The 25,925-nt window shown below is 46.6% G+C and overlaps 1 protein-coding gene across 1 annotated transcript in view; it reads left to right on the top strand.

The window, feature by feature from the left end:
• TNRC6C (trinucleotide repeat containing adaptor 6C) overlaps window positions 1–25,925 on the top strand; it is a 99,803-nt gene that overhangs the window by 28,799 nt on the left and 45,079 nt on the right. Inside the window, exon 4 of the mRNA XM_008693809.2 lies at window positions 14,493–17,096. Coding sequence (XP_008692031.2) covers window positions 14,493–17,096 — 2,604 coding nt within the window. The remainder of the gene's footprint in view (window positions 1–14,492; window positions 17,097–25,925) is intronic.

Raw genomic sequence — 25,925 nt, 5'->3', positions numbered from 1 at the left:
CCCCCCCCCCCCCCGTTTTGTCGCCGTGCTAATAGGTTCTTAACCTGGAGGGAGCAAGCCCGTCCCACTGCTGCTTTGCAGAAAACACAGGCCCGAAAGCGGAGTCTTGTGCACTCTTCGAGTATTGTTTCCAGTAAACCCTTTACTGCGGTCTGTGTTTCATAATTCCGTGTATTTGTGGAAGTTGACAGATGAAATGTTTAGAGTCTGTCCGGCGGTGGAATTCTGAATTCAAAGAGCTTTCTCCGCACGCAGTAAATGCAGTGGAAGGGGAGGCATCTTTGCCTCTCAAAAGCTGAAAAGAGTTGTTAACATTTATCCTGCTCCTTGAAAGACAAGTGTCAGGGAACTTGTGTTATCAGTAAGCATTAGGAAACATATTTTCAACTAGGGGAAAGCATTTGGAATTGCTTTGTATAATGTATGGTTTACTGTTTGTCTTGCCAGTTCCAGGGACTGTGGTCATGAAGAATGAACTCTGTGCTCTTGTCGGTGTTAGTACTAATTAAGCATTCTGCACACTCTGAGTAAATCTTGTCCACACTTCCCTATCTGATGAATTTGATACCTCATTAAAATTTTGCTTACTCTAGCTTCTGGAATCTCTTCGTTAAATACTTTTCCTTGAAAATTTTATCTTTATATGGTAACATTTTGGAACTTAAAAAAAAAAAAGAAAGCTTTTCTCTTTAAATCATGCTATTGTGTAATCCTTTTTAAATTAATCACTTAAGACAGTTATGTTACTTAGATTTTTATAGAGATATCTATTTTTAGAATGTGTAGGCCATTTAAACAGCAGAAGAAAAGAGAACTTAACATAATACACAAACTTCATTACTTTTTTCTTTTTAAGGTTCTTTTTAGGGGGAATTATTTTGATAGTGGAGCAGAAGGAGCTTTTAGTTCAGTCCTTACTGCTTATTAGTTCTACCATCTTTTCCAAGTCTGACCTCTCTGAGCCTCTGTTTCCCCATCTGTAAAATGGACATAATTTGTTAAGGTTTGGTTAATTCAGTGTGGGTGGAGATACGTCAGAATTTCAAAGTGTTATGTGATGCCTTATGGATATGACAACCCCTATTTATAAACTCTGTCAGACTTGTTGCATATTACAGGTATGGATTTTAGCCTTTCAGAGCTCCTGGGCTGTACAGGAGAGTCTAGAATACCTATAAGAGAATTCCATCTTGGTTTATTTCAGAGTTTTCATTCATTTCAAAATGCTTGCTCCTACAAGTCAGTCATTTCACAAAAATTTTTCCCCATAGTTCTCTTTTTTAGACTAGGACTAAAACATAGATTGGTGAATTGATAACACAGTCAAGAGACTTTGGTTTATGCAAAGTGTGTTATTCAAATATTGTCGAAGTCATAAAGTTCTCTCAGGAAGAATGGTGTGCCTTAAACATGAGAATAGTGGTCTTTTAAATTGTCATTTTTGGAATAAATTCTCACATCAGAATATGTTGTGATGATGGTAGGTGGCGGTGGCAAAGGTGGTGCAGGAGATGACAGTGCTAGTGATGAAGGTGCTGGAGGTGACGGTGCTGGTGGTGCAGGAGGTGACAGTGCTGGTGATGAAGGTGCTGGAGGTGACGGTACTGGTGGTGCTGGTGGTGCAGGAGATGACAGTGCTAGTGATGAAGGTGCTGGAGGTGACGGTGCTGGTGGTGCAGGAGGTGACAGTGCTGGTGATGAAGGTGCTGGAGGTGACGGTGCTGGCGGTGCTGGAGGTGACAGTGCTAGTAATGAAGGTGCTGGAGGTGACAGTGCTGGTGATGAAGGTGCTGGAGGTGACAGTGCTGGTGATGAAGGTGCTGGAGGTGACAGTGCTGGTGATGAAGGTGCTGGAGGTGACAGTGCTGGTGATGAAGGTGCTGGAGGTGACAGTGCTGGTGATGAAGGTGCTGGAGGTGATAGTGCTGGTGATGAAGGTGCTGGAGGTGACGGTGGTGACGGTGGTGCTGGAAGTGACAGCAGTGAGGAGGAGAAGGGGGAGAGACATTTAGGGATTCCCCGGAGCAGAGCTGCTCAAACCGTGCTCCTCAGAGAGCCACAGAAGACTTGAAAGGAGTCTGAGTGGGGAGCAGACAGTGGGGAGTGGATGCAGCCTAATTTTCCAAAGTGGCTCTAGGGTTAACACCTCCGTGTGCTGGCAATATCAGCCCCATTGTTTGCGTTTTGTTGCTTGCGGTGTTTTTACCACTGCGCTGAGAAGACTGGTGAGTGGTATTTTATTTACTTATTTTTTTAACAATTTCTTTTTAAGGATTTTATTTATTTATTTGAGACAGATAGAGAGAGAGAGCATGAGCAGGGGGAGAGGCAGAGGGAGAGGGAGAAGCAGACTCCCTGCTGAGCCAGGAGCCCTATGTAGGGCTCGATCCCAGGACTCCCAGGACCCTGGGATCATGACCTGAGCCGCAAGGCAGACGCTTAATCATCTGAGCCACCCAAGAGCCCCGTGAGTGGTATTTTTAAATCCACTTGAGTCTGTAGTTGAAAACCATAACCATTCCATTAAAATCATAACATTTTGCCTTAGCTTTTGAGTCCTTTCAAGCTCTTAAATACATTTTTATGTTCAAACAATTATTTTTTAAAGATTTTATTTATTTATTTATTTGAGAGAGAGAGTACAAGCAGGGGGAGGGGTCGAGGGAGGGAGAAGCAGGCTCCCCGCTGAGCAGGGAGTCCGACGTGTGACTCCACCCTAGGACCCCGGGATCACGACCCAAGCCAAAGGCAGATGCTTAACTGACTGAGCCACCGAGATGCCCCTCAAACTATCTTTTTTTAAACTATTAGAGTAATAGGACACAATTGTTTCTCATTGTCAAACGTCTTGAGCAGGAAAAATAAATGACAAAACAAGAAGGGGACTGAGGAAAAACTAAGGCACAGAACGGAGCCTGTGTGTGTCATGCCTGTCTCAATTGTGGCCCGGGGTTCTCTTTGCAAAGAGCTTTCCTGGGGCACTGAGAACGTATCAGAACTGGAAACACCAAGGAGTAGGGCCAAAAAGAAGAAGTGTAGCACCACAGCATAGAAGAAGTTTTATTATTCATCCTTAGCTTTTTGGCTTCTATGTATTTAAATAGTGCCTCAAAAGTACTTTTCTTAAGTAAATACTTACATGATTTTGGAGGTCTGAGAGTTTAATCACAGTGAAAAGCATCCTAGTAATTCTCTTTCAATTTTTTCCTTATCTACTGCTTTCGTTACAACTGAAAACATTTAAGTAGAAAACTAGTTTTAGCGGCTTACATAGTAAGTAATGGACCGTTGATAAATGAGTAGCAAATTGCCTTGTTAGCCTCATTTTCAGCCCCTCCAAAGAGTTCCACGTTTAAGGATCGCCGGTCTTTGTGGTCTTGAGGACAAAAGCCCTCATTCCAAAGTGGACTTAGACATTTCCATGCAGCGGTGAGGACCGAGCCTCTTGAGACCCCCATGGTAGCAATGTCACCTCCCCTTTGTTGCCCCCGTGCCAGAGCACAGGGCCACGTGTCGTTCAGCAGAACGCTCTTCAGAGTCGCTTTTCTGAGACATTTGTCTGCTTTCATCTCTCCCGTCCTTTTGCTCTTCTCCCCTAGTCTTCTCGCTCCTTTTTTGCCCCTTCCCACTGCTCATCCCTAGTTCCAGAATGTTCCACTCACCTCTGAGTTCCAAGCACTTGTCTCTTGGCACGCATCACTTGCAGACATGTTCTTGCATTTGAGGAAATGGGTACTGCTCAGTGACAGTGCCTAAATTTCTCAGCGCCTGTTGGATACAGCTCCCACTTGACCGGGCTGTTGAGGAAGGTGGCAGGCCTGAAGAGGAGACAGGAGTGGCAGTGATGGCCTTTTAAGGAACTAGATAAAGCACCTGCAGTGTTGGGCTAGTCCACACAGAGACCAGAGGGGACGGGGCACACCCTATGCTAATGAGCTGAAACACCCACATGGAGCTCCTGGCTTATTTCTCCCAGGACCTTGGGACAGATCTGCTTGAATGTCTTGCAATCACCGCAGACTCACATGGCCGAGTGTGCACCCATCCTCTCCCTTCCCCATCCCTCCCTTCCCGGAAGTACTCTTAACTCCAGTACTCCCAGTCTTAGTGGTTGGCACTGCCATCCTCTCAGGGCCCAAACCCCAGATCTGGACATGAACCCTCTGCTGCTCCCCACGTGTCCAGTCATTCACCAGGTCCTATGAATTCTGCCACCTAAATACCACTCCATCTCCTCCCTCCCACAGCAAGGCCTTCAGATTAGATTATCATTACCATCTTAACCTCAACTACTGCCACCAGAGTAGGGAATAGAGAAAAATTAGCACTTATTTTTATTTTTTAATGTAAAAAGTAAGGAAGGAATTCCAGTGTTCTGATTTTAATATTAATTCTACAGCCTGATGCATATATCTTCTACTGGTCTTCCAGTCCTGGGTCCCGGGTGTCATACATATGCGTGGTGCGGTCCCTGGGGTGAGGGCGGGGGTATGGTCTCACCTGCAGGAAGGACTGTCTGAGGGCCGAAGTCGTTCCTTCTTGCCCTCTGTGTTGTGTGCCAGGGGCAGCTCATGTGGGCTCAGTTATGTTTTCGTAGACCTGACTGCCCTAAACTGGGCAATCTTAGCAGTGCTATTATGTGGGGAAATGGGGACTAAAGGCAAACATCTTCGGTACCATACAGATTTCTGGCTATCTCCTGGCAAAGTAATTGGCATTCTGTCAAAGATATCTCAGTTATCAGGGCGCCTGGGTGGCTCAGTCAGTGAAGCATCTGCCTTCGGCTCAGGTCATGATCCCGGGGTCCTGGGATCGAGTCCTGCATCAGGCTCCCTGCTCAGTGGGGAGCCTGCTTCTCCCTCTGCCTGCTGCTTCCCCTGCTTGTGTGCTCTCTCTCTCACTCTGTCTCTGAGAGAGAAATCAATAAAATCTTAAAAAAAAAAAAAAAGATAATTCCGGTATCTTTGACAAGGGGCTGGGTGTTTCAGACTTGCTAATATGTAGAAAATGAGAACTTTTGTTTATTTTTAACATAAGAAATACAAGAGGGATGCTTCACTAATCTTTGCTGTTATAATGTGGGCTTTCTGTCGGTCATCCTGCATGGGTCTCCTCCCACAGTTATGTTCACTCGTTTGTTTCGTTGGAGCAGCATTTGAAAGTAAATTGCAGGTATCATAACCCTTAAATATCCTCTGTAGACAAAGATGTACAGTTGTAGTGTGGTTATTTAGGAAATTTAACTTTGGTATAATCCTGTTATCTATAATATCTAAATTTAATACATTTAAATTTCACCAGTTGTCCCAAATAATGCCCTTGATAGCGGTGAAATTGTCTATATATTTATTTTATTTTATTTTTTTAGTAATCTGTACGCCCAGTGTGGGGCCCAAAGTCACAACCCAAAGGTTAAGAGTCATACGCTCTTCCCACCAAGCCAGCCAGGTGCCCCTGTCTGTGTTTGTTGATGCCCACTTCCGCAAACAGAAGGAAGAATGGTAAGGTGCACTACTTCGGACTTGTTTCTGATGGTAGACTAATAGCTCAGCGTGACGTATAGTCCCTGGCTTTTTAATTTTTTTTTCATTCATAATTTTCAGAGAAATATCTAGAACGTGCCCTTAGAAAGAGAGCTTTTAAATGGTAGATTAAACACGAGAATATCTTGTTTACTTTTTATTTACTTTTTATGTACTTTCTGTTTCCACATAGTGCCCCTGAGTTAATTTTTAGAGATCTAGTTTATTTTGATGTTGTTGAAGAACCGAAGAAGTAAGAAACAGAAGAACAGTTGAGATAGGAAAGGAGGAGGAAGGCATAGTGGTGTGCCCAGTAATGGCAGGGCAGACGGTAAATGTCATCAGCAGATGAAACCAGTGTGGGGACAGGAGACGTGCCAGGCCGCGAGGTCGCCGGAGCCTGCAGCTTGTCCAGGAACCCGGAAGAGACCGCACAGGTGGAGCTGGCGAGGCACACGACCGCTCAGCCATTTGCTTTGTTTTAAGTAAAATGTCGTTGCTCCGATTGACTTCTCTGGTTCTAGGACTTACCTTAGAAGAAAATTGTGTTTCCCTTGTAGATCTGTAGTGTCGGTTATAACTTTGACTAAATGTAGACTTTATCTAAACTTTTTCACTGCTGATTATGTGTCAGCTGCTCTGCTGAACACTGGAGAAAAAAAAATGGACAGTCCTTGCCTTGTCAGAGTTTACAGCCTAGAGGGAGAGACACACTGTCACACGGATGGATAACGCACACCAAGATGCGGGCTCCAGGAGAGAAGGAACTTGTCTGTCTTGTCCGGCGCTGTGTCCCCAGCACGATGCCCGCGCGTAGGAGGCACTCCGTAATAGTTACCATCTAAATCAGGGCTTGGCAAGCCATGGCCGGCAAGCCAGATCTAGCCTGCCACCTGCTTTTGTGAATAAAGTTTTGTTGGGACACAGCCATAGTCATTCATTTGTGTATTCTCTGCGGTGGCTTTTGCCCGACAGTGACAGGATTGAGTAGTTGTTTCAGAGACCATCTGGCCCACAAAGCCTAAAATATTTACTATCTGGCCCTTTACAGAAAATGTTTGCCAACCCCTGGTCTAAACAAATTAAAAGGAGAGGGAGACTTTTAGGATGAATGTGTCCAAGGGCCCTAGCAGGGGGAAGACAGCTTCTCAGATGAAGTGTCCGCCAAGTTGAGATAAGAGAGAAGAGTAGACATCGAGTCCAGATCAGGGTCAGCCTCCTCTGAGGCCCTGTTGGGGTAGCGGAGTGCAGATGGTGCCTTGAGGAACTGGCTGGAGCACTGAACAAGGGAAAGAATGATGAGAAGTGAGGTCCCAAGAGAGACTGAAGCCTACTGGGCTGCTTAAAGACCTGGTGTTTACGTGAAGAAGCCTTGGAAGTGTTCAAGTAAGCATTGCGGTCTGCTGGGTGTCCGTTTGGAAAGAGTACTTGGTTAGAGCACCCTGGAGAGCAGGGGTGGGGCTGAGGAGAGCTGCTTTAATAATCCAGTCAGGAGACGAGGGAGCTTGAATAGGGGGTGTTCACAGGGAGGTTTTGTTTCTCTCTTTTTTTTTTAAACTTTAATTTATTCATTTTAAGTAATCTCTGCACCCAGCATGGGGCTCAAACTCACAGCCCTGAGATCAGGAGTCACATACCCTTCCGACTGAGCCGGCCAGTCGCCCCTCTGTTTCTCATTTTTAAATGGAAGATTCTAGAGATACTCAGTATGTGAACTCACAGGCATGACTTGATCCTTCCCTCCTTCCCATACTGCCGCATTGGCGTTGATCCTGCTCTGCTCTTCTGGAGCTTTTTTTTTTTTTTTTTTTTTTTTTTTTTGAGATTTTATTTATTTATTCGACAGAGATAGAGACAGCCAGCGAGAGAGGGAACACCAGCAGGGGGAGTGGGAGAGGAAGAAGCAGGCTCCCAGTGGAGCAGGGAGCCCAATGTGGGACTCAATCCCAGGACTCCGGGATCACGCCCTGAGCCGAAGGCAGACGCTTAACCACTGAACCACCCAGGCGCCCCTCTCTTCTGGAGCTCTTTATCTCAAACCCTGGGAAGGATGAACAGCAACGGGGCGTTCTCATTGCGGTGATGATTTCTTGAGAGGGTGGACATACTGTTAGAAACAGTCCCCGCTGCGCTGGCAGCTCTGATGTCATAGATGCGCCTTAGTGTTGTTACTGTTTCTTATTCTAATGACTGGTGTTTTTCCGAAATTTGAGATTTTTAAATTAATGTAAATGAAAAAAATTATCTTCCTCGCATGATTATCTCCTTAATTCCAGTATTAGCCTTTGGTCCTTGGCCCTTCGCTGCTCTTGTAAAGATCTAAAGGGAAAGAACGATCTGTGAAAGTACAGAGTTCAAGGATTTATCAGCATTAGCCTCTTACTACCTCATAGAGAAGTTTATAAATGCTTTTTCTTACAAAATTTTGTGTAGCTTCGAATGTAAAGATCTGGATTTATTTATTTTTCTCTTAAACAACAACATTGCCCTGAATTTTATCATTTCATAGTGTCTAAAATTAAGTGTTTTGGGGGCACCTGAGTGGCTCAGTCGGTTAAGTGTCTGGCTCTTGGTTTTGGCTCACGCTATGATCTCAGGGTCCTGGGACTGAGCCCCGTGTGTCAGGCTCTACGCTCAATGGAGAATGTGCTTGTGATTCTCTCTCTCTCTCTCTCCATCTGCCCCTCCCTACCCCAATAAATAAATAAATAAATCTTAAAAAAATGCATGTTTTGAAAAAATTTAATGTTTCAGCTCATTTTTGTATTCATATTTCTTTCTTTTTCTTTTTTTTTTAAGCTTTTATTTGTTAATTTGACAGAGATAGAGACAGCCAGCGAGAGAGGGAACACAAGCAGGGGGAGTGGGAGAGGAAGAAGCAGGCTCCCAGCGGAGGAGCCTGATACGGGGCTCAATCCCAGAACACCGGGATCACGCCCTGAGCCGAAGGCAGATACTTAACGACTGAGCCACCCAGGAGGCCCTGTATTCATATTTCTTATTTACAGTTTCAGATTTTGATTACAAATATTTATAGAAAGTTCCAAAACAGAATCATCTGAGTAGCAGGATGGCATACGTTGAAATCGTTCTACAATGTTTATTGAAAACTCATTGGGTTTTATAGTTTTTTATTTCCAGACAATATAGTTCTTTGTCTTTGACTCTGTTAATTTCAAACAGAAGAAATTAAACAGTTTGATTATTAAAATATCTTTGCTTTACATGTGAAAAGAAGCTCAACATTACTAGTTATTAGGGAGATGCAAATCCAAATCCCAGTGAGATACCACTTCACAGCCATCAGGATGGCTGCTGTTCAAACAGAAGTTAGGTGTGGTCAAATGTGTGGAGCAAACGGAGTCCTTGTGTCCTGCTGGTAGGAGTATTTACCCTGGTGCGGCCACGCTGGAAGACAGTGTGGCAGTTCCTCAGAAAATTAAACCTAGACTTACTGTGTGATCCAGCTGTCCCACTTCTGGGGATGCACTCAAAAGAACTGAAAGCGAGGCCTGGAACAGATACTTGTATACTCCCGTTTATAGCAGCTTTATTCACAACAGCCAAAAGGTGGAAGCCACCCACAATGTCCATGGATGGATGAGTGGGTAAACACGGGGTGGTGTGTGCATACAGTGGAATATTATTCAGCCTTAAAAAGGAGGAAGGGGTGCTGACACCTGCTACAATGTGGATGGGCCTTGCGAACATGTTGCTGAGAGAAATAAGCCAGACAGAAAAGGACAAATACTGTATGATTCTGTTTATGGGAAGGACATGGAATAGTCAGGGTCACAGTGGTTACCAGAGCCTGGGGGAGGGGCGAGAGGACTTCCTGTGTGATAGGTTACACTTCAGGTTGGGATGATGGATAGCACTGATGCTTGTGCAGCATGAATGTACTTAAAGCCACTGAACTGTGTACTCAAGAAGGGCTAGGATGGGAAATGAGTGTTTTATTTTTATTTATTTATTTTTTTTACTGGGTATTTTATTTATTTATTTATTTTTTTAAAAGATTTTTTATTATATTATGTTAGTCACCATACAGTACATCCCCGGGAAATGAGTGTTTTAACACAATAAAATAAATCTTTGCTTTGATACTGGGGTTGAGACTGAATATGCCAGATATGTGCCTTAGTACTTTCGCGTATGATTCTCCTGTTACCGTGGAGTGTACATCCGGTTTGGGGCTGAGGACCTTAGGGATTATATAGTCCGTCCTCGTCTTTGTGGAGTGGAGAAGGGACATGGTGTTTTCAGAGAGCGAGCGCCTTTAGCTGGCCCTCAGCTTTGGTCCTATACATACATTCTTTGGTTTGTCCAGGAATCCGGGACTGGTCGCCTGCCGTGTAGCAGGCGCGGTGGCTGTAAAACTGTGCTCCAGGACTCACCTTCAGAATCAGACTTTATTCAGTGGCCAGGCTGGCATTTTAATCACACCGAGTCTCCTTGCACGCATCGGGTTCACACAGATTTCTCACAATACGGGTTTGACCGCGTCTCTTCGTTCCGTCCCTATGTCTAGTAGCACCGGATGCTTAGCTCAAGTACCTTTTGGGATTCCCTTTATGTCACTTCATTTGATATCACAATTAAGCATTTAATTTTTTTCAATTTTTTTGAAATAGAAGAAAGTACACAAAAAATAATGTATCCACAATACAGATGTAATGTGATCTTTTGCCGTATTTGCTTCAGATCTCTGTTTTAAAAAGGATATGGATGTTGCTTGGTCGCATTTTCATCTCCCCAGAAAGGAATCACAGTCCTCATGTTTCCGTGTGAAAAGACATCTCGCAGTGTTCAAGTGCATTTCTTGATTACTGATGAGATCGGTTATTATTTCACGTGTTAGCAGCTGTCGAGGGCCTCTTCTCTGGATTGCCTCTTCCTGTCGTTTTCCTGCCTTTGTTGGGTTGTTGGTCTTTTTCTTACTGAGTTTTAGGGATTCTTTATTCTGTTCTCTCTCCTTCCTGTGGCTTGTTTTTTTAGCTTCCTTTATATGATATCTGCTGTTACACAGTTTTTTTTTAACATTAACAGAGTCAAATATATCAACTCTTTAGAAAGAGGAGTATCCCAGGTCATAGAGATGGCCTCTTGTATTTCCTTATTGAGCTTTAAAAAGTTTTGCTTTTTGTAACTTGGTCTTTAATCCACCTAGAGCTGATTTCTCTGCATGATAGGAGGCAGGGATCTTATTTTTTCCATATGACTAGCCATGTGTCCCAACAGCATTTATTAGCTGGTCCTTCCTTTCTCCACTGGCTTGTGATGCTATTCTTCTTATCCAAGGATGCAAACACGTTTTTCAAACCTGATGCATAACTGAGTGTGAGTCTGGCAGATTGGGGGCTGAGCAGTAGACAAAAGGCATTCCACGCAAACCCTCAAGACCATTAAGAGAGAGCTGATTCTTCTGCACTATGACCTATTATGGAATAGAAAAAATAATATTATGTGTTCAAAACGTACTCCAGGTATTGGAAGGAATGCATTGGTAAGCCAGGTTGGTTACCTCCTGCCATCTGGGTGTGGCTTGCAGTGAGTCCTGTCCTGGTCCTGGTGTATCCTGTCCCTGAGGGAAGCGAGACTGTTGGGAGAGTGAACTATGGGAGATTTGCTGATAATAAGCAATAATCTGTTTTTGTTTTTTTTTAACTTGGTCTTATTTTTTGCATTAAATGATGAGTGGCTCATTTTTCTCTTTAAATTAGTTGTTACGAAAGCCAGTTTTTGTAGCACATGCAAAACCAGTGGGGGAAATTGCCATAAACCAGAGTTGCAGAACCAGCCCCTCGTATTTGGCAATAAAAAATTTAGTTTCATAGTAATTTAGGTCCTAAAGTTTTCTGTTGCCTGGCTTTGTTTTTCCTTTGTAGTTTTCCTGGGAATTACCTACTTCAGATTCACCGAGAGCATAATTAATGTCTTTTAATGCTGTACTTTTCATCCCTGTGTCTTACTTCATTCAGACCTCTTAATCCCCTTCACTGATTTCATCGTCCCCTAACCCCCCTCCCCTCTGGCAGCCACCAGTTTATCCTCTGTATTTATGAGTCTGTTACTGTCTTTGTTGTTGTTGGTTGTTCATTTGCTTTATAGGTTTCATATGTAAGTGGAATCATGTTATCTGTCTTTGAAATCTGTCTCTGATTCATTTAGCTACTTATTTCATTTAGTGTAAGACCTTCTAGGTCCATCCGTGTTTCTAAGAATGGCAGGATCCCTCCCTCCCTCCGTCCCTTCCTTTCTTCCTTCCATCCTTCCTTCTTTCCTTCTTTCCTTCCTTCCTTCTTCCCTCCCTCCCTCCCTCCCTCCTTCCCTCCCTCCTTCCTTTGTTTTTTAAGATTTTATTTATTTATTTCAGAGAGTGAGAGGGAAAGAGAGCACGAGCAGGGGGAGGGGCAGAGGGAGAAGCAGACTCCCCACTTAAGCAGGGAGTCCGATGTTAGGCTCAATCCCAGCATCCTGGGATCGTGACCTGAGCCGAAGGCAGATGCTAAACCGACTGAGCCACCCAGGTGCCCCAAGATCTCAATCCTTTCTTATGGCTGAGTACTAGATATTCCATTATGTATGTACGTGTGTGTATATATACCACATCTTTATCCATTCATCTGTTGATGGACACTTGGAGGCTTACATATTTTAGCTATCATGAATAATGCTGTAGTAAACATAGGGGTTCGTCTGCCTTTTTGAATTAGTGTTTTTGTTTTCTTAGGGTAAATACCCAGAAGTGGAATTATTGGATTATGTGGTACTTCTGTTTTTAGTTTTTTGAGGAACCTCCATACTGTTTTCCAGAGTGGCCACACCAGTTTGCATTCTGACCCAACCGTGTATGCAGATTCCCTTTTCTCCACATTCTCATCAACATTTGTTGTTTCTTGTCTTTTTGATTGGTATAAGGTGTTGTCTTACTGTGGTTTTGACTTGCATTTCCCTGATGATAAGTAATGTTGAGCATCCTCTCATGTATCTGTTGGCCATCTGTGTATCTTCTTTGGAAAATGTCTGTTCAAGTTCTCTGCCCGTGTTTTTTTCAAAGATTTTACCTCATTATTTTATTTGAGAGAGAGTTAGAGAGAGGGCGTGCACACACGTGGTGGGAGGGGCAGAGGGAGAGGAAGAGAAAATCTCAAGCAGCCTCCACGCTGAACACGCGCCTGACCCAGGGCTTGGATCTCACAACTCTGAGATCATGACCTGAGCTGAAACCAAGAGTTGACACTTAATCAATTGAGCCACCCAAGCACCCCTCCTCTGCCCATTTTTAATCTGATTATTTGGGTTTCTTGGTGTTGAGTTTACCAGCTCTGCATATATTTTGAATATTAACCCCTTGTCAGATGCATCATTTGCAAGTATTTTCTCTCATTAAGTAGCTTGCCTTTTCGTCTTATTGGTGGTTTCCTTTGCTGCGCACCAAGAGCAAAATTCTGAAGTCATTACATCCCTTTTAAATCAGACAATAAAATCTTTTATTTTTTTAAGGCTGAAGTTGTCTCTAGGATGTTCTTTATAGCGAATAGTGATCATTCTTTACACACTTCCCCTGTTTTTCTTCGTGCTCCATTAAACTCAAAGAGGTTTTCTGAGGAAACCCACTCTTACTTCCTGGGAGTAAATTTTTCTCATTAAAAATTTGAAGAAAACATGGGGCACCTGGGTGGCTCAGTTGGTTAAGCAACTGCTTTCGGCTCAGGTCGTACTCCCAGGGTCCTGGGATCGAGCCCCGCGTCCAGCTCCCTGCTCAGTGGGGAGCCTGCTTCCTCCCTCTCCCTCTGCCTGCAGCTCCCCCTGCTTGTGCCCTCTCTCTCTCTGTCAAATAAATAAATAAATAAAATTTTTTAAAAAGTTTTGAAAAACATAGTGAAGAAAAGATTCGAAAAGAGAAGAAATACTTTATTGCAGATAACTGTACATTATACTGTTTGAAGAAGTCAAGGATGTCTAAGCTGTGTGAGTTTCTTGTATGCATTGATTAAATTAATTTCTTTATATTACTTTTACTTAGTTTTGAGTGATCCGTACTTCAGATAGAGTCTGCTGGAAAATTCGTTGGAGTATAAGTTGGATTGCAATGTTAGAAATAGTCAAATAACTAGAAATCCTAGGAAATAAAATGCAGATGGCAAATACTGGATTCTTTAAAAGGATCCTAAGGGGGAAATGAAATGAATGCTAGAATGGAAGATAGGGCATCACGTTATTCTGGGGTCTCCAGTGCAAAGACTGTTTCAAGGAGATGGAGAGCAAGGGGAGAAAGTCCTCAGAGAGTTCTTATTTGTGTTTAATAATGGCAAACCGTAATTGCTGGTGGTAACAGATAAGTAATATAAATGTAATGAACTGTTTCTAACCCTCTATACTCTTCATAACATAAGATGAGAGCATTTTCTAATGCCTCTTTCCTCCCTCTGTCCCTCACCCCCAAAATATTGGCTCTGTTATATGGTTCTGCACTGTATTTACAGTTGTTTTCTACTAAATGAGCCGTGTGGCCTCTGTATTGTACTGTCCCTCCAGTTGGAGGTCTTGAGGAGAACTACAGACTGTATTCGAGAACCCACGTGAACGTGTCATCACCACAGTCCGAGTATGTTCACGTGTGGCATGGTAACATAAATGTCCCACCTGCTACGATCCAGTTACGCAGCTTCCTTCCCTGCAGATGCTTCCAGAGACGCTCCTGTGCTCCTGTGCACTGTGAGTCTCCTCAGGAGGAGTACTGGTATGGGGTAGTGGTAAGGATTAATATCATTTTAGAAACATGAGCTCTTTTTTAAACGGGAACTTACCACGAAGACAGGTAACTTTTTTCTTAAGTCATTTTTTAGCATTTGTCATTCAACATTGAAACTGGAAATAAGGAGCTTCCCCCAAAGCCTAGTTCACAGTGGATTCATTGACACATGGGAGGAAGATCTAATTCTGAATGTGTTTGGTGTTTTTCAGATCTCAGTCACGGTGGATTGGCAGATCACTATGAAAGTTCCCACTGGGGACAGCAGCCCACGTACAGAGGTGAAGCCAGCAGCAGCTGGGATAAAGTGATAATAGACAGGACTGACAAGGAGGCGTGGCCTTCCATCACAGGAGCAGAGACTGAATCTGCCTCAGAATGTACTACAGACACTGACTCTGCCTCCAACTGTGGCTCAGAGAACAGTAGCATGGCTACAGGGAGTGCCCAGGGCACCTTCACTGGACATACCAAGAAGACGAATGGCAATAATGGCACCAACGGTGCACTCGTCCAAAGCCCTTCTAATCAGAGTGCCCTTGGAGCAGGGGGCGCCAACGGTAATGGAAATGGAGCCAGAGTGTGGGGCGTAGCCACAGGCTCCAGCTCCGGCCCAGCTCACTGCTCTCTCAGTGGTGGGGATGGAAAAATGGACAACATGATCGGAGATGGGAGAAGTCAGAATTGCTGGGGTGCTTCCAACTCCAATGCCGGCATTAATCTTAACCTTAACCCTAATGCCAACCCAGCTGCCTGGCCTGTACTTGGACATGAAGGAACTGTGGCGACAGGCAACCCTTCCAGTATTTGCAGTCCGGTCAGTGCCATAGGTCAAAATACGGGCAACCAGAACGGGAACCCAACAGGCACTTTAGGTGCTTGGGGAAACTTGCTGCCGCAAGAGAGCACAGAACCACAAACGTCCACTTCTCAGAATGTGTCTTTCAGCGTACAACCTCAGAACCTTAACACTGATGGACCAAATAACACTAACCCCATGAACTCTTCACCAAACCCTGTCAATGCAATGCAGACAAACGGACTGCCAAACTGGGGCATGGCTGTTGGTATGGGGGCCATCATCCCGCCCCACCTGCAAGGCCTTCCTGGTGCTAACGGATCATCCGTTTCTCAAGTCAGTGGGAGTGGTGGCGAAGGAATCAGCAGTTCTGTGTGGGGACTGTCCCCAGGTAACCCTGCCACAGGAAGTAGCAATTCTGGGTTCAATCAGGGGAATGGAGACACTGTGAACTCAGCATTGAGTGCTAAACAAAATGGATCCAGCAGTGCTGTGCAGAAGGAAGGAAGTGGAGGAAACGCCTGGGACTCCGGTCCCCCTGCTGGTCCTGGACTCCTCGCCTGGGGACGGGGCAGTGGCAACAACAGCAGCGTTAGTCATATCCATTCAGGGGCTTGGGGCCACCCCAGCCGGAGCACCTCTAACGGTGTGAATGGGGAGTGGGGCAAGCCCCCAAACCAGCATTCCAACAGTGACATCAATGGGAAAGGATCAACAGGGTGGGACAGTGCGAGTGTTAGCAGCCAGAATCCTGCCATACAGCCTGGCAGTGAACACATGAACTCTTGGGCCAAAGCTGCATCTTCCGGAACGACAGCAAGCGAAGGAAGTAGCGATGGCTCTGGCAGTCACAATGAAGGAAGCTCTGGGAGGGAAGGGGCAGAAGGCCGAAGGCGAGATAAAGGGATGATAGACCAAGGGCACATCCAATTGCCAAGGAACGATCTTGACCCAAGAGTTCTGTCTAATACTGGTTGGGGACAGACTCCAGTAAAGCAAAACACTGCCTGGGAATTTGAAGAGTCCCCTAGGTCTGAGAGAAAAAATGACAATGGGACAGAGGCCTGGGGCTGTGCCGCTACTCAGCCTTCAAACTCAGGGGGGAAGAGTGATGGGTCCATCGCGAACAGTACAAATACCTCTTCAGTGCCCGGGTGGGCCAGCGCACCGCCGGCTGCTGGGCCAGCAAACACAGGCTGGGGAGACAGCAGCAACAAAGCGCCAAACGGCCCAGGGGTTTGGGGGGACTCGATAAGCTCTACTGCTGTTAATAATGCTGCTGCTGCCGCCAAGAGTGGCCATGCTTGGAGTGGGACCGTAAATCAGGAGGACAAGTCGCCCACCTGGGGGGAGCCTCAGAAACCCAAATCTCAAAACTGGGGAGACGGACAAAAATCTAATCCAGCCTGGAGTGCAGGAGGGGGAGATTGGGCAGATTCGTCTTCTGTCCTCGGACACTTGGGGGATGGGAAAAAAAATGGCTCCGGATGGGATGCTGACAGTAATCGGTCAGGGTCTGGTTGGAATGATACTACCAGGTCTGGGACCAGTGGCTGGGGTAATGGCACAAATGCAAAGGTAAATCCAGGGACAAACTGGGGAGAGTCTTTGAAACCTGGCCCCCAACAGAACTGGGCGGGCAAACCCCAAGACAACAATGTGAGTAACTGGGGAGGAGCCGCTTCCGTTAAACAGACAGGAACTGGGTGGATCGGGGGACCAGTCCCTGTCAAACAAAAGGACAGCAGTGAGGCCACGGGCTGGGAGGAACCTTCTCCACCATCCATTCGACGCAAAATGGAAATTGATGATGGTACCTCAGCTTGGGGTGACCCAAGCAACTACAACAATAAAACTGTAAACATGTGGGATAGAAACAACCCAGGCGTGCAGAGCAGTACCACGGCCGCCGCCACCACCACCACCACCACCACGAGCAGCAGCACGGACGTGGTCGAGACGCCACCGCCGCACCAGGCCAGCGCCCAGCTGAGTCGGTCGCCGCTGCTTGGTCCAGGTATGGAGGGCACTTGAGGTAACTTTAGAAGTTAAAAAAAACTATTTATTCTCATTACAAATGTATACACACTCCGATGCTGTTTTCATATCGCGAAGAACATTCATTTAAGTGCCCCTCACTTGTGGTGTTTTACTTAAATATTCTCCCAAGAGAATAAAGAAAGTAGGGTTCTTTGCTAGCTTTCTACCCAGGAAAGAAAGATTTTCGGCACTTTCAGTGTTAAGGAGAGTAGAAAAGAAATAGATCCTCTTCAGGAAAGATTGGGGACCGTTGCATTAGCTGGCGTTTACTTCACAAAAGTCTTCATTTCCTTATGGGATGAGCCAGTGGTCCTCAAGCCCAGCCTCGGTTAGAAGTGCTTGGGAGCTTGGGGGTAGGGGACCAGTCGCTGAGATCTCTGGGGTCATCGGCCTGTGGGGTAGCCCATGCACGGGTAGCTTCAGAGCTCCACGGGCGTTCCTGATGTGTGGTTGGCACTGAAACGAAATTGTTGGTGTAGTGTGAGTGGCATTATACAAGTCGTGTTATGATTCCGGCTGGAAGAAAATTTCTAAAATTAGACTAAAACTTGGGTTTTGAGTTCCTGCTTTGTGCAAGGCACTCTGCTGGACACCGTGGCAGAAAAAAGTCTTCCCAGACCAGACCAGAATCTTCCCACAGGGGTCATGAATTGTGATGAAATACACGCGCTGCGTGCCCTACCTGGGCTGTGTAACAGGAGCTGCCAGCAGCCCCACTTCTAACGAGGAAATCGGCTCTTGGTGTGTGGTCTCGCTGTGCTCCAGGCGCGGAGGCGGCCTGAGCGGTGAGAACTGGGCCCACCAAATCGCAGAGCCCCCGGGTGCAGAAGGACCAGAAGGAGAATCCAGTCCAAGTCAGGGCATCACACTTAGGGCCTTCCTCCCCCTCTGCATTGTCCCCACACAGATAGAGGTCTCTGCATCAAGGCCCACACCCAGTGCCAGGGAGGCCACCTCCCGCCCAGCGCCGTTCTTTTCTGGCTACTCTGGCTATTGTGTCTGCTTATGCTGAGCCTCTGTCATCATCAGCCTCCCACCTGTTTCTGGAAGTGCTTGTGTCATGTTGTCCTCTGGGACTCAAGCAGCACTGAGCTTCTTGTCCCATATTGCAGAATTTTGGACAACGGCACGTCGTCATCATGTCCCGTCTACCCATTCTCCAGGAAATGCTCCCGGCTCCTTACCGCTGTTCCTCATCATCCTGGTTTTAAATCCTTTTTGTTGTCATCTGGAAAAGCTGTAGCTTGTGAGGGCCTCTGTTCCCAGAACTAATGTCACTGGTTTGCAAGTATGGTTTTAACAAGTGCAGAATTAGTTGAGACTGTAACTTCCCTCACTCCTAAAAATCCTACTCCTGGTGATGAACCCTAAGTTTCACTTAGCCCTTTTGAGCCACATCACACTATTTGTCCTAAATTCAGTTTAGAGTCTAAAGTGTTTCTTTTCCATTAAGACAACTGTGCAGCCCTTTGTCGTTCAGGACTGTTCGTGTGCACTAGTCGCTGGTCCAAGTGTAGAACTCAGGCCCTGGTCAAGGTTTGGATTCCAGTCCCCCAGCCTGTTGAGATCTTTCTGTACCCTGATTCTGTAATCAGCATGTTAGTTACTCCTTCCAGCTTTCTAACATCCCTAAATTTTCATAAACATGCCGTAAAGACAAGACTAAGGATAGAGTCCTTTTTCCATGGTCACTCATTCAGTCACCTTATATATGGAACCCAATTTGCATCCAAAATCTGACCTACAAGGGAGTCTGGCAAGTGATGTGTGTTAGCCTTGGGCCTCTGTAATACGTACAGGAAGGCTTGTAGAAGGCAGTGGAATGGATGCTGAGTGCTTGTTGCCTTTGTCATGGGCCAAGATGTGGGTTAAAAAAAGGATCTTCTGACCATCAGACATCATTCGAACAGGTATGAATAAAGAACCGTTGGTGCACCCCCACTACCTGGTACCAGAGCTCTGTCGGAAACCCACTGGAGCCTACTGACTTCCATTCCCCCCGGCTCCTACCGCCCAACCTCCTCAATCCCAGGATTTCTGATCACCCAGCAGAGCCCCATAGTTGGTAAGGTTTAGTAAGTAATTACAGGGCTCTTTTTTTTTTTTTTAAGGTTTTATTTATTTGACAGGGACATAGTGAGAGAGGGAACACAAGCAGGGGGAGTGGGAGAGGGAGAAGCAGGCTTCCTGCTGAGCCCCGATGTGGGGCTCAATCCCAGAACGTTGGGATCATGACCTGGCCGAAGGCAGACGCTTAACAACTGAGCCACCCAGGCGCCCCACTACAGGGCTCTTGTACCCATCTACATTAATGCTTCTAGAGCTGGTACCTTCATCCGTTTATTTGGCATACACTCATTCGAAATAAATCATTGAATACTGTTGTGTGCCAGGCATAGCACACAGAGGCTCAGGATATAACAGCGTGAAGGACAGGAGCTCTGCCCTCTTTAAACCTCCATGTGGACAGAAAGACAAGTACCTGAACAAAAAGAAGTTCAGAGAGGGATCAGTGGTTGGCGTAAGTGTTAGGGTAACTGGAAGGCCTTGCGGAGAGAAGCCAGAGATCAAGCAAGGCCTTTTAGGCCTTTGAAAGAGCTGGATTGTATCCAGAGGACTGAGAAGCCTGTGAGAAGTTCTTTTGGTTTTGGTTTGTTGTTGTTTTTTCCTAAGATTGACTGATTATTTGAGAGAGAGCATGCGCGAGCAGTGAGGGGAAGGGCAAGGGGAGAGGGAAAGAGAGTCTTATGCAGGCTCCGCACAGAGCCTGACACAGGGCTCGATCTCACAACCCTGAGATCACGACCTGAGCTGAAACCACGAGTCAGACGCTCAACCGACTGAGCCACCCAGGTGCCCCCCAGTGAGAAGTTTTAAACAGAGATGAGCGGGGCGCCTGGGTGGCACAGCGGTTAAGCATCTGCCTTCGGCTCAGGGCGTGATCCCGGCATTACGGGATCGAGCCCCACATCAGGCTCCTCCGCTATGAGCCTGGTTCTTCCTCTCCCACTCCCCCTGCTTGTGTTCCCTCTCTCGCTGGCTGTCTCTATCTCTGTTGAATAAATAAATAAATAAAATCTTTAAAAAATAAAATAAAAAAAAAATAAACAGAGATGAGCAATCAGACTGACTTGTAGAATCATCCCAGCCATAAAGTTAAAAATGGGTCAGTAGGAAGCAAAGCTGGAGAGGAGGATCCAGGCTCAGCCAATGTCTTGATGGTGATGGTGGCCCTGGACTGGGTCAGCGTCGGGCCGTGGAGACAGAGGTGGCATCAAGGCTTGGAAACTGGGTGTGGAAGCAAAGAAAGGTGAGCAGAGAGGTTTCAGGGCTGGGGAGAGTGGGCCCGGGAGCAGGTCACTCACTGACTCCCACAGGAGCACAGCAGGGGGCACCTGTCCCATGGAGGTGGAGCAGAGGTGGATGGAGAAGCCAGCCCCAGCCAGAGCTGGGAGAGCGATGGCAAGTAGAGGGCAAGGTCAGGAGTAGAGACTTTGTTTAAGACAGTAGAATTTGGAGCCTGTTTAAAGACTGCTAGTGGGGCACCTGGGTGGCTCAGTCAGTTGAGCGTATGACTCTTGGATTCAGCTCAGGCCATGAATCTCAGGGTCATGAGATCAAGCCCTGCATCAGGTTCCCTGCCCAATGTGAAGTCTGCTTGGGATTTTTTCTGCCGTCCCCCCCACTTCCCTCTGTGCGCACTTGCTCCTTCTCTCTAAATAAATAAATAAATAAATAAAATCTTTAAAAAAAAAAAAAAAGACTGCTAGAAAGGAGCCAATAGAGAGGAAGAATGGATGCAAAGGGAGGGGATCCCTGCATCTAGCCGGGAGGAGTGCTTCCCCCAATTTGTAGAGGAGGCCAGGGTGTCTATGGCCAGAGGATGACAGGCACCTGCTGGGGTTCTTTTTCTCCAAATGTCAAGGACACCAGTCTCGAGTACAGACGGGGAGGGTAGGAGCAGAGGTGCAAGCAGAGGTGAGGTTTGCATTAGCCCACGTGCGAAATAGAGCAGAGGGCTCACCAGGGGCCCTCGAAAGGCTGCTGGACAGTGTTCAGGATCCAGATGTCACCGTTGCACAGGAGATGAACATTCAGTTATCCAGTGTGTGTTTATTAGGACCCACAATGTGCCAAGCAGCCTTCTGGTTTGGGGGACAACAGGGAACAGAGGAGGCAGAACCCCTGTCCTGGTGGGGGGCACTCCAGCAAGGGGGGCCAAGTCTTTGTGGGTTAGCAAGCATGTATCAGCATGTCTGGTGGTGAGGGTGCTGCGGAGAAGGAAGCCAGTCGGGGACGTCGGGGGCGGAGATGGTCATCTTGTGTGGGGCAGCCTGAGCATGTGAGTAGCTGTCTGGTTTTCACTGTGAGCACTGAGCGGCTAGAGCAAAAGGAGGGCTATCCTCCCTTCCGAGTTTAGTACAAATACCACTGCCATCCAGAGCCTCCCCTGGTCTACCTGCTGGACGTGACCCCCCCAGCCTCCTTAGATTCCTTGGCAATGAATTCACTTGTACCTCTCTGAGACACCATGTTGGGAATCCCTTATGGAGCTCAAGACTATTACAGCCTCTGCATACACTTCTCTGTCCCTAAACCAAAGGTCAGAAACCTGATGGTCTGTGGACTGCACCACATCCCACAGATGTGACTTATTGGCCCACACTTGTCATGTGAATCAACATTTTTAATGAAAATCTTTTATATAAAATTCTAGATTCCTGGCTTCTTTTGGAAACTGGGAAGGTCTGACACATGGGCTTTGGATGGCAGCAGTCAGCTGGAGTGGCTGACTTTAAGTGAGGCCTGTGCTGTCTGGTTTGCCACACTCCCCCTGAGACTTGTGACTCACTCCTGAGACTCAGAGCAGCAGCCACGGGGCATCAGGCTTGCGTTCTTGTGCTTGTCCCATGGGCCTGTGTGCGTTATCTGGCTGGCTCCCTGGGGTATTGGAACTTGTGACTCCCATTTTTCTACTAATACATGACTAACATTTCTAAACCCTTGAAAATTTTATAAGGTGCTTATGGGAATGACGGGAAGCGAGAAGGAAGGTAATTGATGCCAAAAGTGGAGGGATATGGACACTGAGACGTGGCACCGTCTGGTGGGAGGAATGGCAACGTAGAGCTTAGCAGTCTGATTAGCATTACAGTAAAGCTGTGCACAAAGCACTCTGAGGAGAATCAATGGTTAAAAATAGCTGTCACGTCCCTCCTACCCAAGACTGTCTTCCGGAAATCCTCACGCCCAGTGCTATTCCTCACAGGTCACAGTTCAAGCCCCTCGTGCTGCTCGTAGTCTTCTGGAAGAGTTCCAGCTGAAACGTGCACTGGGGTCCGGGGATGAATGTGGCCCGACGGTGCTTGGTGACCACACGCAGTGTATCTTCACACATCCTCTCGTGTAATCCTTACGCCCCTGGGCCTCTGCTTACACAGGTCAAGTGGCTCACAGAGGGTGCGCACGTGGTGAGGTCTCAGATGTGTGGTGCGCACCTTGCCCACTGCCGTCTCTGCCATCTTACAGCTGTGACACCCACAGAGACTGGAGCCCCAGCACGCTAGTCATTTCTTCCCTCTTTGATAGGTTACTCTTCGAATCCACTCGTACCGATTTTTAGTGGACAAAGAATATGAGCTTTGTCCTGGATAAAGGCATTCTTGTTTAGTTAGAAGGGCCAAAATCATTCCCTTTTATATGAAAAATATTTATAGATGATTTTTTAACAAATTACACATCTTATCACTGAGCAGAAAAGAAGGGAAATGTGGTCCATCCTACCACGGCAACCGTTTATGTTCCTTGCCCCCCCTCCAGCCCTCGGGCCTTACTCATGCTTGCAGTCTTTGTGGTTGGAGCAGTAGTGTGGAAGCAGCTGGGAACTTGGTTTTACCACCTAACAGACACAAAAAAGTCAGACAGATGTTTTCCATGGAGTCAGCCCACGTGCAAAGACTGCGGAGTTGAGTGTATGGGGCTGTAATGGTGGGGTTGCTGCCCCATGGCTCCACTTCCCTTTCCCTTTCCCCCCAGGACACTGAGCACCCACACCACGATATGCATCCTGCCTCACGTCACCTGTGATGTTCACGCCCCAGGCCTGAAGCAGGCACTCTGTGCAGTGAGAACAGAGCTCCTCGCTCTCGGGGGTTACAGGTGGTAGAAGCCTGGCACTTCCCCAGCCTGGCAGACTGAGCCGTTCTTTGAGTTAATAGAAGGAGCAATCATGCCATCATGCCAGCTCCCTCCTAGCGATGACGGCATGCTGGTTCCTTTCGGTCCTCTCCATTCAGCAGTGCAAATGTCAGCTCATGGCCCTCCTCATGGGGGTGGTGACATCTGGGCAGCCCGGATCAGTGAGGGCAGCAGTCACAGCACCCACTAGGCTGTGGGTTAGCTCATCGTGGCTTGAAGACTTGCCCAGACTGGTTTTCATAAATCTACTGGGTTTCTGCACTCCCAGCAAAGCCATGCACCCGACTAACTGATGAAGTTTCTGCTCTTTATGAAGTTGTCCTTTGACAGGTATTCTGTGATTTTGCCATTGGCCTTGCTGGCTTTATGCAAATTTGCACTTTTGTCAGAGTTCAGGTGTTAAGTCGTTGATCATCGCCACTTAGGAGTATTGATCTGTGGGGGCTCCTGGGTGGCTCAGTCGGTTAAGCATCTGACTCTTGTTCTCAGCAAGCGTCTTGATCTCAGGGTCGTGAGTTCAGGCCCCGCATTGGGCTCCATGCTAGGCATGGAACCTACTTTAAATGAACAAAAAACAGAACTCCTCTCTAAGAGTATCGATCTCTGTCTTACAAAATATGTTTCCTCAATTACATTTTTTGTGTGTGTTGCTGGTTTTATAGAAGTAAATGCCATAGGACAGTCATTTTTGTCCCATTCTTGTTATACTGGTATCAATTCATTTTCTGATAAGCCTGAGGAAAACTGATAGTAATTTAGGAAATACAGTATAGCTTCATAAACTGGGTTATTTGGACCAGCTTCAAGCCCATTCGGGAGATGGAACACCGTAGTCTAGAGAAATGTCCCTGTGCCTGTCTTTTGGTCAGAGATGGTAAGCTGCCTGAGAGGGACCCACGAGGCCATTCTTAACACGGGGTGTCGGGTTGTGTACGATGGCATGACACAGTACCTGCTCCCTAACGTTGCCCCGGTGACTCCGTGTGAATGTGAGCCGGCCGCACAGGACCCGCGGACTTGTACCCTCATGTGGCAAGGAGCTAGCGAGTCTTGGGAGAACAGTGATCGGGGGTGTGGCCAGAAGTGAGGAAGTGCAGGCATAGCATTTACTTCTGTTTCTAAGGGAATGGAAGTGGCTCCTGAAAGTACTAACCAGCTGATTAGTGCACTTAGAAATAAATACCCTGACACTTGAAAGTCAGTTTGCAGATACCGGATAACACTAAATAGTAAATATTTAATAGTACAACTTTTGATGAAAAACAGATCCTCCGTGTAGGCTCTGAATCTAAATGAGATTGAGGGAGAACCTCACGGTGACGCTTTCCCTGAGACATTGAGATAGATACTTTGGAAGCGACTGGGGGTCGGAGAGTAGAGATCACTACACATACAGTTAATTTCGAGTCACATAGGAAGGCCATTAGAGACTAGATCCAAGCTAGACCAGCAGCATAGTGTGGCCATAAACACAAAATCCTGCCGGGGTGCTGTCTTCCAGCGATACCCGGAAGGGAGAGCACCACTACCATAGGCCAGTCAGTAAACTGGGACTGTACTGCCAAATGTTGACCTCATTCTGTAATACTGTTTTATCCGTTTCACTGCCTAGTCCCCCGGCTTCTCAGGTGTGTCTCGCCTTCAATGGGCATTGCAGCAGCACCAAGGTGAGCCCTGTGGTTGTCCTGTGCAGGTTAGAGAAGGCTCCAGCCACAGGTCAACTTCACTTTGCCTTCGGCTGCTTAATCCACTAATACTGTGTGTGCTTTACCACTTAGTTTTCTGGCACAGATATTGTAACCAAAGGCAGAGATTGTGTAGTTAATCACAGAAGAGGCATAGCACCCATCTGGTGAACTAAAACTTGGAAGACATTGGATTTAGAAACCCTGTACCTAGGTTGATACAACACGTATGTTGTTTCTCCAAGTCTCCTTAAGAGCAGAAGCTGTAGAACATTGTCCTTCCTGTAAGACTTAATGTCTAGCAGTTCCCTGCTCCTTTATGATTTTTTGGTATAAAAATACCGAGAAATGGAGTCACCTGCAAACAGAGTGAATCAGCGAGATGCTGCCAAGAGCTCAACTGTTCTCACACTGAGACTTCAGAAATAGATCTCCTGGACCTCTCCAGCCAGAGTAATTCTATTTTAAGCACCACACAGTAGTTACTAAGAGGAGTCATCTGAGCAGCCTGCTTTTTGTGGATATGGATTTGGGGGGGAGGAGGTTGTGTTTGGTTAGGGTATTTTTACTTTCCTGTGTTTGGGGGGACTTGGTGTGAGTGGGGCTGGAGAGGAAAGAGCCAGGGCATCGTAAGTGTCCTGCTGGAGAGGTGAGAGGAGACGGTGATCATGCGTGTCCTGGGGATACACGTGGAGGTTTTTGCTGTAGGTACCTTCAGTTTAATGAGACCATTAAAAATACAGTTTGGCTCCCCCATATATCAATAAGAAAGGGCACCTTTAAAATCTCCATTAGTGCACTCAAATAAAAACTAAAAAAATGTGTTGTTTCTAATACCAGCCCTCTGTGATGACCCCGTGAGACAGGCAGAAGCAGCTCTTCTGAGCAGTTGCTGTGTAGCTCGAGGCCACAGGGCCTGCTTT

The sequence above is a fragment of the Ursus maritimus genome, unplaced genomic scaffold, assembly GCF_017311325.1.
Source record: "Ursus maritimus isolate PB19 unplaced genomic scaffold, ASM1731132v1 scaffold_24, whole genome shotgun sequence".
Taxonomy (NCBI): domain Eukaryota; kingdom Metazoa; phylum Chordata; class Mammalia; order Carnivora; family Ursidae; genus Ursus; species Ursus maritimus.
Note: the sequence above shows the minus strand (reverse complement) of the source record. Positions and strands in the feature narration are given on the sequence as shown.